The sequence below is a fragment of the Pavona decussata genome, unplaced genomic scaffold, assembly GCF_977016875.1.
Source record: "Pavona decussata unplaced genomic scaffold, jaPavDecu1.1 SCAFFOLD_298, whole genome shotgun sequence".
In the NCBI taxonomy this organism is placed as follows: domain Eukaryota; kingdom Metazoa; phylum Cnidaria; class Anthozoa; order Scleractinia; family Agariciidae; genus Pavona; species Pavona decussata.
This window is the reverse complement of record NW_028145695.1, coordinates 67,501-83,939: the sequence shown is the minus strand read 5'-3', so window position 1 is coordinate 83,939 and position 16,439 is coordinate 67,501. Positions and strand designations below refer to the sequence as shown.

Here is a 16,439-nt window from a genome sequence, read left to right as displayed (position 1 = left end):
TCCTCGTTAAACAAAGTCCATTGATTGATTGATTTATTGTTTGTTTGTTTGTTTGTTTGATTGATTGATTGATTGATTGATTGATTGATTGATTGATTGATTGATTGATTGATTGATTGATTAAATGATTGCTTAGCTAACCAATGAGTGCGCTCATGCGACAAAAACTTCACTAATTAACAATGATAGCTACTACAGAAGATTGCTATAAAAATCTCCACCAAGAATATTCAAGAAAATTGTTTCATCGCGAGGCTGATCCACATGAAACAAGGCAAGTTAAATTTCCAATGTCACTTTGAAGATTACTAAAACAATAGGTGCTTTCTTTGAAAATACTTTTATCCTTTGAAAAGTTTCAGATTCGAACCGTTGAAAAATGTTAACAGCGCGACTACTGTTACGGGGATCACTTTAAAATTACTGGCCAATCAGATTGCAGGACAAAAACAATGAATTTTAACCAAAGCCGCTTGAACAAATTACGAGTAGACAGAAAACAACAATTAAAACCTAAAAGTTTGGAATTATTCACTGTTGCTATCCTACTGTGATCTGACTGGCCAGTGTTTAGAAGTCACACTGTAACAGTAACTTCTGATGGGTATAATTTCTTCTCAGTCCCACCAAAGGAACCCAAGCCCCCACCAGTTTTCCCTCCTTTTGGAGAAGTTCCCTCCGAAAGAGCCGCGGTAAGTGCCAAAGTGCTGTTCATCGACAGAGAAATTTTTTCTTCTCCTTTCTAATTTTTGGCATCAGTGACTGCCGAGGCCATATGGGATGAAAGGTGAAGGGATAGCTAATGCTACCTAACCTATATACACCTCATCCATAAATGGCTGCCAATGAATAATTATCTTGTTTGCATTAAAATTACCCTTACTAGCCTCGTTAGCATTTGCAAAATTCAATAGAATTTTTGCTCCAAAACGAGATTAGTAGAGCTATTTAACATATATCGAAAGGAGTAACAAATCGGCCGCCATTTATGAAAAAGGTCTAAGGGACGTGCCCCAAATGTAAGTGCCCAAAAGTACATACAACGCATGCGCAATCCCACAATATTTTAAAAACAATACAAATGCCATATTATGAATGGTGTCCGTCATCGTGGTTTGAGAATGATAGCTGAGTTTAATCGTTTGTCTCACGATTGAACCACATAGATATGGATCGCGACGTTTTGACCGCTATGTTCGCGAATACTAATACCATACACTCCATCTTGTCATCTACGCTCATCATCAAAAAACCTTTTTATTCCACCTTTTAATTTGAAAACTTACGGTGCAAGATCTCCTTGGCAGCCCCCTCACTTTGGAATGCGCTGCCATCTGATATTAGGAACAGTTCTTCAGAGCCCAGTTTTTAAAAAAGAGCCGGTCCTTCAGGAAATTACTGGAGAGACTTTGAACAGAGGCGCCAACAGAGCTCTTGATGCGCATTTGGACCTGCTGTGTCCTAAAGGCAGAAAGGTCTACATTTCTTCTTCTTCCCAACGAACCTCTAAGGGAGGGGAGAGCCGAGCGGAGAATAGCAAAGGGTAATTTTTCTCTTAGCCAAGACACGGTGCTAGCGTAGTTCTCTCCCTTCTTAATAGCAAGTAGTTCAGCTAGTCTTCTGTGGTATCTCTTACATTCTTCGGCCAATCCACCTGTGGTAATAAAAACAAGTGGCGTGGAGGTGCATTGCTCAACCTCCATCATCCTTTTTGCATATTGGCGCTTTTTTCAATCTCGTGTTGCCTGTAGATTTCCTTGGGACCTAGATCTCTCCCAGAATCTGCATTAGGGTGACAAACCCTGAATGGAGTCCTCTGTCTATCCCAGAAGCCACTAGCGCTGGCCAGGCAGCTCAAATTTTGAACCGAAATTAATTTTTTTTGAGAAACAAGATGCTGTCACAAGTTAAACGTTTTCAGTCAAACACTTGTGGCTTGGGATTTTTACTGTGAATCTTTTATGGCTGATTTAATGGCAAAATTTAAGCTTTATTGTTAATTATTATTTTATTCGTCAAACTTTTCTAAGCAAACTTTTTGTGAGTTGGATCTTATAGCAGCAAAAAAAAATAAACTAAAAATATTATTATTATTATTATTATTATCATTATCATTATCATTATCATTATCATTATCATTATCATTATCATTATCATTATCATTATCATTATCATTATCATTATCATTATCATTATCATTATCATTATCATTATCATTATCATTATCGTTATCATTATCATTATCATTATCATTATCATTATCATTATCATTATCATTATTATTATCATTATCATTATCGTTATCGTTATCATTATCATTATCATTATCACACAACCCACACACTGTTCGTAATAGTAGGGGGCGTAGTTCCCGGTGTTGTGGTCTGGCCTTCTGAATTTTCACACTCATGTTTGGGTTAAGTGGGTGGGTGGGTGAGATCTAATATGGACCTATAGCGGCTGCCAGAGGCGCCTTCACATGCTGACGTCCGATCTCAACTCATAGAAATGTAAACCGCCATGAGACTTGGTGATATGTGCGGTATATAAGAATTCATTCATACAACTTAAGGATGAGGAACGTTGCCCTCCTCTAGCGCCGAATGATGCTAGTAGTGCTGATAAAAAGGAAAACATTTAGGTATAGAAAAACCAGAACTGTCAAATATATTTATCTTATACTATAGCTACTGTGTTTACATTCTCCATATTCTCTATTGGTATGGAAAAGGTTATGTCACTTTTAGGCCTAAGTAAGCAAAGAATTAATTCTACCAGTCAAAACAAATAAACGCACATATCATATATGGCACTTCCGGATCCGGGTCACAAACAAGGAGACCTACACATTCTGAATTTTACGGTGATTGAAGTTGATGTTCATATTGAAGAAGATCCTTCCACATGACTCGTGTAACGGGTCAAAAAAGCACTTGACAATGATGAGCCAAATTTTTGCCATCAGCCCTAGTGGGACGAGGAAGGCACGGGTGAGAGGTGTGAAAAACCATACGAATATAAAGCTCATAAAGCCATAAACCAAGCCATAGAAAAACGACAAGAATCCACCGAATAGCAGCGTCAGCAGGGAGTACGTGGCAAAGGTCGTGTTGTGGTAGACAGTTTTGGTGAACTTGTACGCGCACTCAGGGCTGTGAACGGCGGCAGGCTCACAAATCACGTCTGAAAATTCCGCCTGGAAAAAAGTAGATAACCTTATTTTTTCAGTGAACACGAATAATAACTTATTACATAATCTTCACATATTTTCGCTTTTTATTTGTGTCTCTCAGGAATTCTTGTTACATTTATAGTCCTTCTTATTTCATTCATTCTTGACTTGACGTTAATGACGTTAAGCGGTCGTCACATTTGAAACTTTTAACCAAGATGTTTTTAAACTTTTCAATTTTATCGCAACGTTTTATAGTTAAATTATAGTTTTCATCCCTGAAAAGAGGAAAGAGGGTGTTCGTTAGGAAAGGGGTGTTTGGCGTATCAGATTGGATTACACATGCATATCTTTTCGGTGGCGGCCAGTTTCACATATTTTAAAAGGCGCTTTTAAACACCAAAAAATAAATGTCAGTTTTCCTTACTGTTTTCTATACTTCAGCACGTGAAACAATGATCCCTACCCTCTTATTATACCTCCACCTTGTAAAAAGGTACCCCTTTCGAAAGGAGCCCAACCGTATAGTCCTTTCTGGGGAGTACCCCTCCAGGGTGGGGGATAGAACGGCCTTTAACACCAAAAAGTGAACTCGAGAGTATCAAGTGTAGGAAAGTCAGCTTGTGACGTCAAATGCGGTCACGCAAGATACGGGTTTCCCTCTTTACGGTTACGTAACATACAAAGAAAGTCACGGGCTCTTAACTTATTTAACTTTCATCGCGTTTTCAAATTCTTCGCGTTCTTTGTACTCGGGCCGTAAGGCGCCGAGTTAAGTAATCGGGGAAAGGGAGGGTTGGGTCCCGAACTCCCTCATTTTTTTTTTTTTCGCTTACTTAGCTCCCCCTCCCTTTCCCCGATGTATTCTGCGAGTCACTATTCTTTCGAATCAAAACATTTGGCGTCGGTTGTGAAGCGTTCGTGAACGTTTCCCTTAGCGCAGGGAGGGTTGTGGAGTCGTTCAGAACAAAAAGGTGAAGGCAATGATAGCATGTCGACTGGCGAAGAAAGCGAAAACGTAAGGATTAAAGACCTTGGATATAGCATAAGAGAAGAGGAGGTAGCTTGAACATGGTTTATTCTGATTCGTCTGATTAGCGAGGTTGACAGTTGTGCAAGATATCATGACCCTTAGGAAGGTTTGTCGCACGAGCAGTACGCACGTGAATTTAACTCCACATGTTGTAGATGGTGGACATCGAAAAAGGGAATGCGAAATCGAAAACAGAAAAGTATAGCGAGGTTTTGCAGCTTTCTTCGGGACCCTCGCAAGACGCTGCAGAATGCTCAGAAATTCAAAGAATTCCAAAGATTCCAATGCAGACCTCTACAAAAGAAGACTGGTCATGTCGAATCAAACGATCGGTCGCAAGTGCACGCAGAGGAAGAGGGGAAAAGAGAGAGTTTCTGACTTAGTGAAAGCTTGGAATAATAGGTCAGCAGTGGTGCTCGATGTTCAGGTGAATAGGATCCATTAACCTGTTTTAAACTTTCAAAGGTCATCTTTAAGAAATGCCGAAATCTACGTTTGAGAAAACTGCTTCTCTTTAGCTTTTATTTTAATGTCCACGCGCCTTAGGTTTTCATCCAGAGACTTACAAGTTCGAACTTCGCATAATAAAAATCAAGAAAGCCCTAAAAGAAAGTATCGCTGAATAGCTTTGATTTGGGTGACCACAATAAGACTTAATTTTCCAATTTGACTTTATAGAGATGTCATCTTTGATGTGATCGATATTGTGTCACACTCAGTCCTGCGATGACAATTCTCGTCTTTGATTCCTCCGCCGTAAAACCTGAACCTTCATGGGTTATCGCGCGGAGCATTTTTAGTACGAAACGCGGAACAAGGCACGTTCAGAAAAATTGGCGGGACAGGGAATACATCACGCACGACAAATCATGCGAACGTACTTGCATTTTTGTCATCAGTTTTTGAATTTGTTCAAGAAGGAAAGCGTTTTGTCAACAAACTTTTTAATTTGTGCCCTGGAGCTCACAGAGTTTTTTTTGGCTAAATCATGTTTCATATCGTTGATACATCTGAGTAAAAGAATTTGAGCCTATATTGATAATTTGATATTAGAGTATTTATGTCAGTGTATGCTAAATATAGAAGATTTAGAAATTGTCAATTGTACAGACATTTTTATCCATCGTCGACCACTGCTTTCCCAAGAACCACCCATTGAACAAGATCTTCAACAGACACACACTAAAATTCAGCTACTCATGAATTCCAAACATGAAAACCATTATCGCAACACATAAAAAAACAGATACCCTCAAATATAGCAACAACCCCAAACCAAAATCATGACCCGAGCTGCAACTGCAGTAAGAGAGCGGAATGCCCACTTGATGGTAAATGCCTCCAAGCGAACGACGGTTACAACAACAGAATCGTACGTGGGACTGGCATCAAACTTTAAAGAAGACTAAAGAACGATACCGAAACCACAACACATTCTTCCTAAACGCCAACAGACGCAATGCAACGGAGCTATCTGAACAATATATGGACCCTGAAGGACGCAAACAAAACATTTCTAATTAAATGGAAAGTACTCAAAAAGTGCAAACCCGCTAATAACACTAACAAGAAATATAATTGATGTCTTCCAAAAAGTTTATTTCCGTAGAAAAGATCAGTAGCCTGATCAAACGCAATGAATTACCAAGTTAAAGCCCGCCCACAGAAATAGATATGCACTTAAAACATAGTAACCGTTTGTATCATGGCACGTGAATTGTATCACGCCACGAGCATAAGTATTCTATCGCCCAACAAACGCTTCTTTTAAAGTCACCAGTTCGAATGATTTCACAAATCCATGCCCTCATATAAATAGATATGTACCAAAAACTTCTTGTATAACGTAACGTAACCGTTTCTATCATGGCACGTGAATTCCATCACGGCACGTGAAATTGTATGTTATCGCCTAGCAGCTGCTTGCTTTAAATCGCCAGTTTTTGATTACTTTATATGGCCAGCTTTTGAATCTTTACGGTCATTCGTTGAAGTTGCGTGATGAGTGTGGTCAGCTCCTGACCATATGCAAAATAGAGCTGTAGCAGTAAAACGATGAATCACTTCTAAAGCCTGAACTATTTTTTTCATGGGTGTATATCTCTATATATCTATCGATTTTGGGGAGTTAGCGATGCTGAAAGTTATCATTGCTAAAAGATCGTTGGCTTACGCACCACGCAGTCAAATATGGCCCGGGTATAAGCTGAAAACAGCTGCTTGTTTAATATGATCTGAATTAAATGATGAACTCGAGAAGATTCCTGTGCTCTCAAGCTAAGTCAGTTAAGCTTGCAGGCAGAGGAAGCGAGGTCAATCCCGTTTCGTGCTCGGCGTGTCAGCCAAGAAGTTACAGCATTCCGTTGATAGCGTGTTTATTGTGAATGATAGCTTGACTATGCAGACTTAGAGACCTGTAACAATATTTCAGTGTTTACTAACACAGAGTTGACTATACTATCTATTTCTACCGCCAGGAAAGTAAGTAAGGAATCTCTTAAAAAAAAAAAGAAAAAAAAAACAACAACAACAAATGAAATAAATGTGATGTTATATTTCAAGCCTGGTGAATGACACAGGGTGAAATAAGGTGTTTCCGCAATACGGAAAAGTGACGGAAACTTAATAGTTCGAGTTTCCATTATGTTTCCGCAAGACGGATACGACCGGCAACTTGTAAGAGAAAAATGTTGGAGATGTTGCGCGTTTCCGCAACGTTTCCGTTGGCTGAAATGTACAAGGATGTTTCCATTGTGTTTCCGCAATGCGGATGCAGCGGAAACTTATTACGGAGATATTTTTCTCTTGACCAAAATGTACAAGGACGTTTCCATTACATTTCCGCAATGCGGATGCAGCGGAAACTTATTATGGAGAAATTTTTCTCTTGACTGAAATGCACAAGGATGTTTCCATTGCATTTCGGCAACACGGATGCAGCGGAAACTTATGGAAATTTTTTTTTTATCTTGGCTAGACGTTAATCGCGCACATTTTATGCTGGCCTGTCACGCAGGCTTTCTTCGGGCTAGTTACGCATTCCCGCGAGGAGGGATTGCGTGACGAGCCAAAACAATGTCTGCGTTAGAGGCTAGTTTTATGCTGGTACACGTGTACACGGAGGAGGCCAAAAGAACATTGTTGACAACAACCAAAAAATAACGGTTGCTCGAGACATGTTTTGAAATATTTTTTGTTTCGTATAATTATTCAAATATTATATGTGCAGAAAAAAAGTCACAGGCCATCAGTTATTCAGAGAGGAGTTACATTTTTGCCTGGTGGATTAATACTTTGGTTCAGTATGTCCTATCGAAGTAAATCAAAACTGTAGATAGACTTTATATTTGCTTCTCATTTCCTTAGATTTCTTTCAGAAACAATTAATTAAATTTAGTCAACTAACAAGTTAGTGAAACTATTTATTCTCGACAACACACAGGTATGTAGACCAAAAAATCCTAAACCTCAGAATCTCTAAAAAAAAATCGGCTTTAACAATTTGTCACAACGTATAATTCAAGATGAAGCGTTACAAACAACATACAGGTGCACACTCTTATTTTATATATATAAGAATATGTGAATTTGGTTGAGCCTAGGGATATTCTTATTTCAGCCCATACATTTTCTGAAATTTTTGGACAAATTTCAGGCTCAATACTCTTATAAACAGTATTCTTATAAAACAAAAAGAGTGTACCCAATTATAGGAAATTAATGCGTCATGAAATTTGCACGAAATTAAACGTTACTTTTTTGCGACATTAATTAAGGACAGTGTTAATTTCCGCGCCACTAATGTTTGTTTTGATCCTGAATCTTGTCGTTTAATGTCTCCAATTAAACATGAACACAAAAATTAGCACCACGTCACACATCGTCATCATTGTCATCACTTTAGAGGATGGTCCTCTGGATAACCTACATGCAAACAAAAAAATACATCCGATTATAAGCCCATCCAGATATAAGCCCCCCTCCAGTTTGAAGCAGAAGGCCACACCACTCAGTAAACTAGAAATTAAACCGTCATTTTATAAGTACGAGAAGCTTCTCTGCTGTGAATTAGACATTAAATCTTTACCTCATGATGGCGGGGATGAGCTCTGAGCTTCCGTTTTGTTGGGTTCCAGTTACGTTCGTGTTATTACAGTTTTGATTTGTTTTGAAATTTAACTGAATTCGATTTATTGCTGCCTTTTTAAGGCTTAATTTGTAAGAGTAATAAATTTAAATCATACGGCGATCAACGCACAGTGCTGTTGCTCATTTCGAAGCGTTCTTTTTCGTCCGCTTATAAGCCCATCCGGATATAACCCCCCCGTTTAAAAGCCCATCCATGCAGCACTTATAAGCCCAGGGCTTATAAGCGACAGTTTACGGTATAAACACTTTTAAAGCGGCTCTCAACCCATTTATAAACGGAACGAGTTGCGGAAATGACCCAATTATAAACTGACTGTTAGCATATTTCTAAAGCCACGTGATTTTGCCCTAGGTGATAAAATCTCTAAAAATTTCATTTAGAAAGGTTGGATCTAGGTATCCACTTTTGGAAAATTAGACAATTCCTGCTAGAGTTACGCACTAGTAAAACTCAGTACTCGGTTTTCGTGAAAAAAGAAATCGACATCAAATTATATTGTGTAGCTATTTGCTTGGATCTTTTGAGTTCTTCAGGTATATCATGATACGGTAGCCATTGAATGTTTTGTAGCACGCTTCTTAGTCAGACGTGAAGTCAAGCTTTGTAAAGTCATGAAGTTCTTTCTGTTGAGACATTATTTTACGGTTAGTAAAAAAAGAAGTAAAAAAGAAATAATTCTGTGTTTTTCAAACATGTGTATGCGGTGTAATGTGACTAGCTCTTTGAGGTAGCGGAAATTCCTTAGTATCGGCGTAGTCGCATCGACTGTTTGATGGCTATTGTGTTACTGCGAGCCAAAAAACAAATAACTAAAATACCATAATTCTGTAAAGCTAAAAGGGTTGGACCATGTCTCTGTCTCTGGATCATGCAAACAACTCTAGCTTTTTAAAAGGGAATTTCATCATGGTTTTAATAACAGGTAACAAAGGTCCGCTGTGAGAACACGTGGCCGAGTGAATTTTGCGGATTTACGTAAGGGAATGGGTGTAACTGATAAGGTAAACTGTGGGCATGGTGTCAAATGTTTTTGTGAGTCACGGGTTAAATGCGTAAATGTTTTTGAAAACATCAGCAAACTTTGAGTTGTAAGAATTCGAGTTTCGTCTTAATATCATGATCTCATCGGAGCAACTACAGTATACAGGGCCACTTTGGTCCATGAAGAACGAGAAATAACACAATAGATGCTATTCTTATACAATGAGATGTAAACAAGTAATTTGCGGTCGCGGAAAATAGAAACGCGATAAATATTTAAGTTTCCGCATATTTAACCCCTACAAATTTTGTTCACGTTTGCACTATGAAACACAAAACAAAATAAAACTAGCAGTGAAACAAACATTATACCAGCACACTTTATACAATAATCATATATTACGGCTTATTTTGTCCCGTGATCACTCACCCTTTGTTAAGATTTTTGAAATTAGCGAACGTCACTCAAAATTTGTGCCCCAATGGATCATGGAGATCACATAATCTGAACAAACACACGCTGAAAATCGCCTAACTTTAAAGAATCTTGCAAAGATAGAACTCTTCAGTCACTATTATAGGCAGCAGCTGTGTTTTAAAGTTTCTCAACACTATGTAGTGATATCATACCATATGCATATGCAAGATATGGCGAGGCTAGAAAAACACCCCGTATCCCGACGTCTTCACACTGTACTCAATCTTTAAAGTGATATTTTAGAGAGTTATGTTCTACGCTTAATACTAAGGCTTACCTTATTATTGTTCGTATATTCAGTCAATGAAGACCTCCGTAATCAACTTATGGCCACTTCTATGTATTTAGCTGGCGACTCACCAAGTTGCTGGCCGGAAATTGGCAAGGATGTTTGGCCAAGAATGTGTCTTCGCCTCACGCTGAAATCGAGGCTGGACTTTGAAACTTGAGCTTGAGCGCGCGCGCGGTTTTCGAACGTTGATAGTTCAAGCCACAGCGCCAAGTGACATCGTTTCTTCCAACCCGATATTTATCGTGTACATACCGTTCTCATCAATCGCATCAATTTGAAAATGCCTGAGCAAGACATCACACTAGAAAACGCTGAAACGGTGAATGTGGAAGGAGAACTTAGCAGAAATGAATCTACACCGTCTCAGTGGACCAGTCAATCCGATGGAGCTTGTTATGAATGAGCTGAGCGAACTCAGGAAGGAGAACCGGCAGCTCAACAAGCGTTTAGACAACGTTTTAGGGGCTAAAAGGAGCTTATTCAAAGGGAGAAAGCGTACTTCAATTGATCCAAGTTGTTCGGTAAGTCTCAGTTGATATGAGTGTATCCATTCATTTCAAAATATAATAGCCTCATAAACCGAATTGCGCGCCATTTTATAACTAAGGCCTATTGTCCTGTACTGGTAAGGGGGGGGGGGGGGAGGGTGGAGGGGGGGGTGGTGTGGGGTGTTGTGGGGCTTGAGTTCTCAGGCCATGTAGTCGCTATACTTGCATTTGCGAACCATTTGAAAAGGTATGCTTTTCGAACATCTATGGCCTGAAAAAGCGGGTTTCGCTATGAAAAACATTCGAACATTTATATTTAGGTTTAAAAATGGGTTACGGTTTCACGAAGATGACGGCACGCCGCCACCAAATATATCCGGACTACCCCCTCCTCTCCTGGCGATTAGTACATCCGACCACATTTCTGGACATATTTCCACTTCCTGAGTTCCTGTTTCATGACATCTTGTAGTGTAAGCAAAGTGGTTTCAATTTCAAATCACGAATTTTGCTGCTTTTAGTACGTTTGTTTACAAATTCCTTTTGATCTAAGCCTCGATGACCAACAGGATGGACACCTCGATTTCATCTACCGCAAACACTTGAAACGGTATAATAGAAGACCGTGAAGGTTAAAGTAGTTGTTATTGTCTAGATTGCATGACATGTATACTTTTTCATTGTTAATAATTTTGTCCACATGAGAAACATATTTTTGGAATTGAATCCCTGCTTTATTTGCACCAGTAAAGTGATGTAAAGCACGTGAATCGTGTCGTGGGAGTCCAGCCTTCTCAAAATGTTTTAAAGAAACAAAACCTTACTTTTCTCACACGTTAGGTTTGTCCTGTGGTTGCTACTATATTTTCTTTTTATATTTCATAAATATACACACAACTGCTCGACCGGTTGCACGTCTCGGTTGCCATATACATGGTTTAAATGTATAAATATTTTATTTTAATTTCAACAGGATGCGGTTAGGAAAACCTACAGAGAGCTTGTTAAGAACAATGAGGACTTTACCGGCTTTAACACCAATGTCAGGTAACCCTTTGAAAATCTATTTTAATAGCTAGCTGCCCAGTGGGGAATGGGGGTGGGGGGGGGGGGGGGGGGCGGGGAGGAGTACTGGCCGTAAATTTAGGATAGGCGTGTGCCGCGAAGGTTCTTAAAACACTACCCTCGGAAATTGATACCCTTTCAAAAGGTTTTGCTGAACGCATGCCCACGGCCAGCCCACTTCACTGCTCGGGGCCCGCTGTATTTTTGTCAGTCCATCATGATAAAAAGAGGGATTGCCGTCTTATGCAATACTATGTCAAGGTCTTTAGACCGATTTGCGCGCTTGTTAATTTGTAGCGGGTATTGCTGTAGTTCGGAGGTTATGACTAAAAAGAGCCATGTTTTTAAACCTCATTTCGCAACGTTTCAAACATTGTTTTAATTAATATATCAGTATTTCGGCTCTCGCCTCTAGGCCCACTTTAACATTGAATGTTTTGTTCGTCCGTGCAGCGAATGCGGTTTCTTTTGTCAACTGTATGCCATTTTTTCGGGCATTTGAGCTAAGTTAGGTAAGAAAATCAAAAATAGCGCTTGGTATCAATTGACCGGATATAGTTATAAAAACTTCCCGCACTTCCCAAAATTCCATGCGCGCTCGATTGAGACCCATGTTTCCGCAAATTGCTTTGTCTCCAAGGTTTCCCCCAATTTCTACAGACTTAAAATTAGGGACTGAGAATGAGTTTAGCATTTTTCCAAAGGAATTCCTTTTTTCGCTGGAACGCATCAATTCAACGGACTTCGCTGACTACGAGTTCACTTCGCTTGATTCTGAAAAAAATGATCGCATTTTGCAAGTAGCAAACTGAAGGACAACCATGGATGCATTTTACAAGTGGCAAATTTACACTCTTTTAAGAAACTGAAGAACAACCATTGATGCCAAGTAGCGGGCCGCCCATCTTTGCGTGGGCAGTCCGAAGGCGGTTGATCCATCTTTGAGTGGGACAATAGCGCTTGTCATCAATCGACCGAACTTCACTGAGTTCACAGCAAGTGTTTTCTTCTTGGCTCTAAAAAAATCAGTCATTTTTCGCCGGAACGCATTTTACAAGTGACAAATTTACCCTCTTTTACGAAACTGAAGGACAACCATTGATGCCAAGTAGCGGGCCGCCCATCTTTGCGTGGGCAGTCCGAAGGCGGTTGATCCATCTTTGAGTGGGACAATAGCGCTTGTCATCAATCGACCGGACTTCACTGAGTTCACAGCAAGTGTTTCTTTTTGGTTCTAAAAAATCAGTCATTTTTCGCCGGAACGCATTTTACAAGAGACAAACTTACACTTTTTAAGAAACTGAAGGACAACCATTGATGCCAAGTAGCGGGCCGCCCATCTTTGCGTGGGCAGTCCGAAGGCGGTTGATCCATCTTTGAGTGGGACAATAGCGCTTGTCATCAATCGACCGAACTTCACTGAGTTCACAGCAAGTGTTTTCTTTTTGGCTCTGAAAAAAAAATCATTTTATATATATATAAAAGTAGCTGGACTACTCAATTTGAGAACATATGGATCATAATACAAATTTGTTTCGTAGATCAACGCAAGGTTGATCCACTCCTCAGTTAATCTCTTAATGTGTATTTGCAGCTGTTTATATATAATTATTAGAGTCAGTGGAATTTTGCAGTTTACACATTTCCTTTGTTTTTACTTACAAAAGAAAATTTGTAATCCATAAAAATTTATTGTGTGGTCTTCTAAACAACATTGACATTACTGCCATTTTGAGTCTTCCACTGTTAGTTAACAGTTGATATTTTTTTCCTTATTTGAGCTATGGCGATAATAAAGAAAGTGAAAAGACGCTGCTGAAGGAGATTCGAGGAAGTTATGGGAAAGGAAAATGGTCCAAGGCTGAGATCAAAGGTAGGCCGTTTAATGCATAGAACATGCAATTTCCAGATGGTGCATTGTGAGAAATTATGAATCTTTCGTCTGAAGCAATCTTTCTGAGATCCATTCGTAGGTTAACCTCATATTATACTGTGGTAGAACACTGTGGACAAGAAAGAAATGCCAAAAGCAGGAGTATTCAAATGTTGTTTGCAATAATTATAAACAATACTCACCTACACAATAGTTAGTACCTTCTGCTTTTTTATCGTCAATTATTATCAAGTGTCCTCAAATTCCTCTTTGTTTTTTTCCTGGACGCAGCCAACGGGACAAAATAGCTTGAAAAACTACTGCAATCTCACTGTTCCCACAAAGGGCGTCACACGAAGGAGTAATACCACACTGACACAGTGATGTCATTCGTGCGTCTGTACTCTAATCACCAAATCCGCTGGACCAATGAAAACGCTGTTTCTCGCCCTTCAATGTATAATTGCCTAGAACACTTCAGAATACATTTACATCTGTACGAGAGATTAACAGCTTGATCTTACAGCATGCACACTGAACACTTGTTTTTCACAGTATTGTTCTGATATTTCAATCATGGTATGCCATCACGAATTTTACATGAACTAGTCTAAAACATGGATAAGAAGGCGATTGCTACTCCTTACCCCCTCAGTATGGTGTTTTGCATCTTTAACCTCCTGTAAGCGGACTGTTGTCCTTGGTCCTAGGGGTGTCCACTTACGGGATGGTCGTATGCAATGTGAATTGTATAGTGGAGGCGCTCATAACCCAAGCCGGGTGTGCCAGCTTAAAGAGTTGTTGAAAAAATACATAAACTTAAATATGAAATGTGTATTTGCAGCTGTTTAATTGATTTTTTTTTCGGTCTTCAGAAATTGATATATCGCCAAGAGATGGTAGAAAAGGCAAATCTGTCCCCACACAATATGAGCAAAATCAAGTCCTTATTGGAACAAGAGAACGCAGTGCAGTTTATGTCATCTGAGGAAAGTGACCAGCCGAAGAGGGAGCAACATTAACTGGTCCACCATCCAGGCACATAAAAGCACTACGGTGGGAAAGAACAAAGCTGAAAATCATCAAGGCTCTACCCTTGATGCAACTTATCAAGCTCGCATGAGCAAAAGGCAAAAGCGAACGGCTTCCAAAGTTTTGCGCGTAGCTGACCGAAACTTGTCAGACAGGCCGATGCCAACAAACTGCCCCCCTTGGGCAGGGCGGGTGGCACAAAATTAGTATAACCCGGTGACCGACTTTTTGTCGAAGGCGCAACCTGACTGGCTGCGCAACACAACTCATTTTTTTTTTTAAGTTAAGTCGCTTTACTATAAGAGAGGTAGCATCACGATTGTCGTTTTCCGTAGGTGTCATTTTCAGCACCATTATTTACTTTTTACTGTTTCACAAAATAATTCAATGAATATGCTATAAAATAATTTTGATATATTTTTTAAATCAGATGTTTAGGTGAAGGTATAGTGTATTATTTCATTTGAAGGACCACATTAGGTTTCATCTTGTTAAATATGTCATAACTTCGTTAGCAGAAGCTTTATTTTTTGTTCCTACTGATTCAAATGGAAAAGTTATAATATTATATGTAAATAAGGAATAAAGGAATACATACATTTTTACAATGCGATCACTTTAAAAAGGTGTGGTAGGTCTCAGAGGTTGCTCAACGCAAAGAAGTTTGAGATTAATTCGAATAAAACTGTCCCACATTAACTTATATTACACACTTGCTTGGTGTAAGTCCGGTGGAAGTGAGCAGGGGTATCTTTGAATGTCTGAACATCCACATAAGAAAAACCTGTTGGAATTAATCTATCCGATTCCAAACTAGCGAGTGAAGTTAAATTTCCGCATTTGGGGAAACCCTGTGAATAACTGTCTATCGACCGAAATTACGAGCTGCGGAAACAAGACGGCCACAGATGGTAAACCCAACCAATGGCGAGTTATTGTGTTTCCGCATATCCACATTTCGGAAACCCTATGAATACTTGTGTGTCCACCGAATTTATACGAACTGCGGAAACATGACGGTTACATATGATGAACCCATCCAATGGCCAGTTCTCAATAAGTTTCCGCATATTTCGGAAACCTTATGAATAACCGTGTATCCACTGAATTTACGAGCTGCGGAAACATGACGGCTATTAGAGTTTACGTAAGATAGTAAACATGACGGATACGTGAGTATAAGGGATGCGTTTCCGCGACTCCGCAGAAACTGAAACGCAACGTACACACGCGTTTCCTGCAGCGGTTAGTTGAATTTCCGTTTGCGGAAATTCAGGTTTCCGTTAAGTAACCGTCATAAAAACGGAAACGGAAACGCCCTATTTCACCCTGTGTGAATGATAATGATCTATTATTCCAGAAAGTGACACAGGCATACTCCGAGTATGCCTGTGTCACTTTCTGGAATAATACATCATTAACAGCAACAAAATAAAACAACGACTTCTCTACAATTGATAACGTTGTGATCTCGAGTTTATACCGTGACGGAAAAGAAAAATGCTATACTTACTTTAATAAAATCATTGTTGTTCTGTGGATCCCGATCCTCAACATCGCCAAATATCGGCTCTACATCCATTTTGAATTCCAGGTCAGTCATAAGGGAGAAAATATCAGAATAGAATGGGATGCTTTGTTTGTTAATTCTGGACAGTATATTTTGTAAAACAAGCTACATAAAGGTCAGCGGATTTTTACTCATCGTGACATCGTGCACGTGGCATCTCGTACCCACAGTCCTCGGGGTTTTTGGCCTGCGATGGGGGAGGGGGGTGGGGGCAGGTGGGGGGGGGGGGAAGGACACAATGCAGTTACTGGCGGACTTGAAACTTGAATAAAAGACAGTTCGACAAAAGGAACTCACCTCTTCTA

The 16,439-nt window shown here is 39.6% G+C and overlaps 2 protein-coding genes and 1 long non-coding RNA gene across 3 annotated transcripts; 1 reads left to right on the top strand and 2 right to left on the bottom strand.

Moving 5' to 3' along the window:
* Positions 1-2,377: 2,377 nt before the first annotated feature.
* Positions 2,378-16,211, bottom strand: LOC146454885 (caveolin-1-like). Its single transcript, XM_085094963.1, has 2 exons — positions 16,078-16,211; positions 2,378-3,196 (listed from the first exon to the last, which is right to left on the bottom strand). The coding sequence occupies exons 1-2, from the start codon at positions 16,165-16,167 to the stop codon at positions 2,843-2,845; spliced, it is 444 nt and encodes a 147-aa protein (XP_084951089.1). The 5' UTR covers positions 16,168-16,211; the 3' UTR covers positions 2,378-2,842.
* Positions 7,615-10,217, bottom strand: LOC146454887 (uncharacterized). Its single transcript, XR_014859151.1, has 2 exons — positions 10,092-10,217; positions 7,615-8,129 (listed from the first exon to the last, which is right to left on the bottom strand). It is a non-coding gene; the product is annotated as an uncharacterized LOC146454887 (long non-coding RNA).
* LOC146454886 (uncharacterized) lies at positions 10,286-15,208 on the top strand. Its single transcript, XM_085094971.1, has 4 exons — positions 10,286-10,627; positions 11,568-11,641; positions 13,441-13,532; positions 14,408-15,208. The coding sequence occupies exons 1-4, from the start codon at positions 10,430-10,432 to the stop codon at positions 14,518-14,520; spliced, it is 477 nt and encodes a 158-aa protein (XP_084951097.1). The 5' UTR covers positions 10,286-10,429; the 3' UTR covers positions 14,521-15,208.
* Positions 16,212-16,439: the final 228 nt, after the last annotated feature.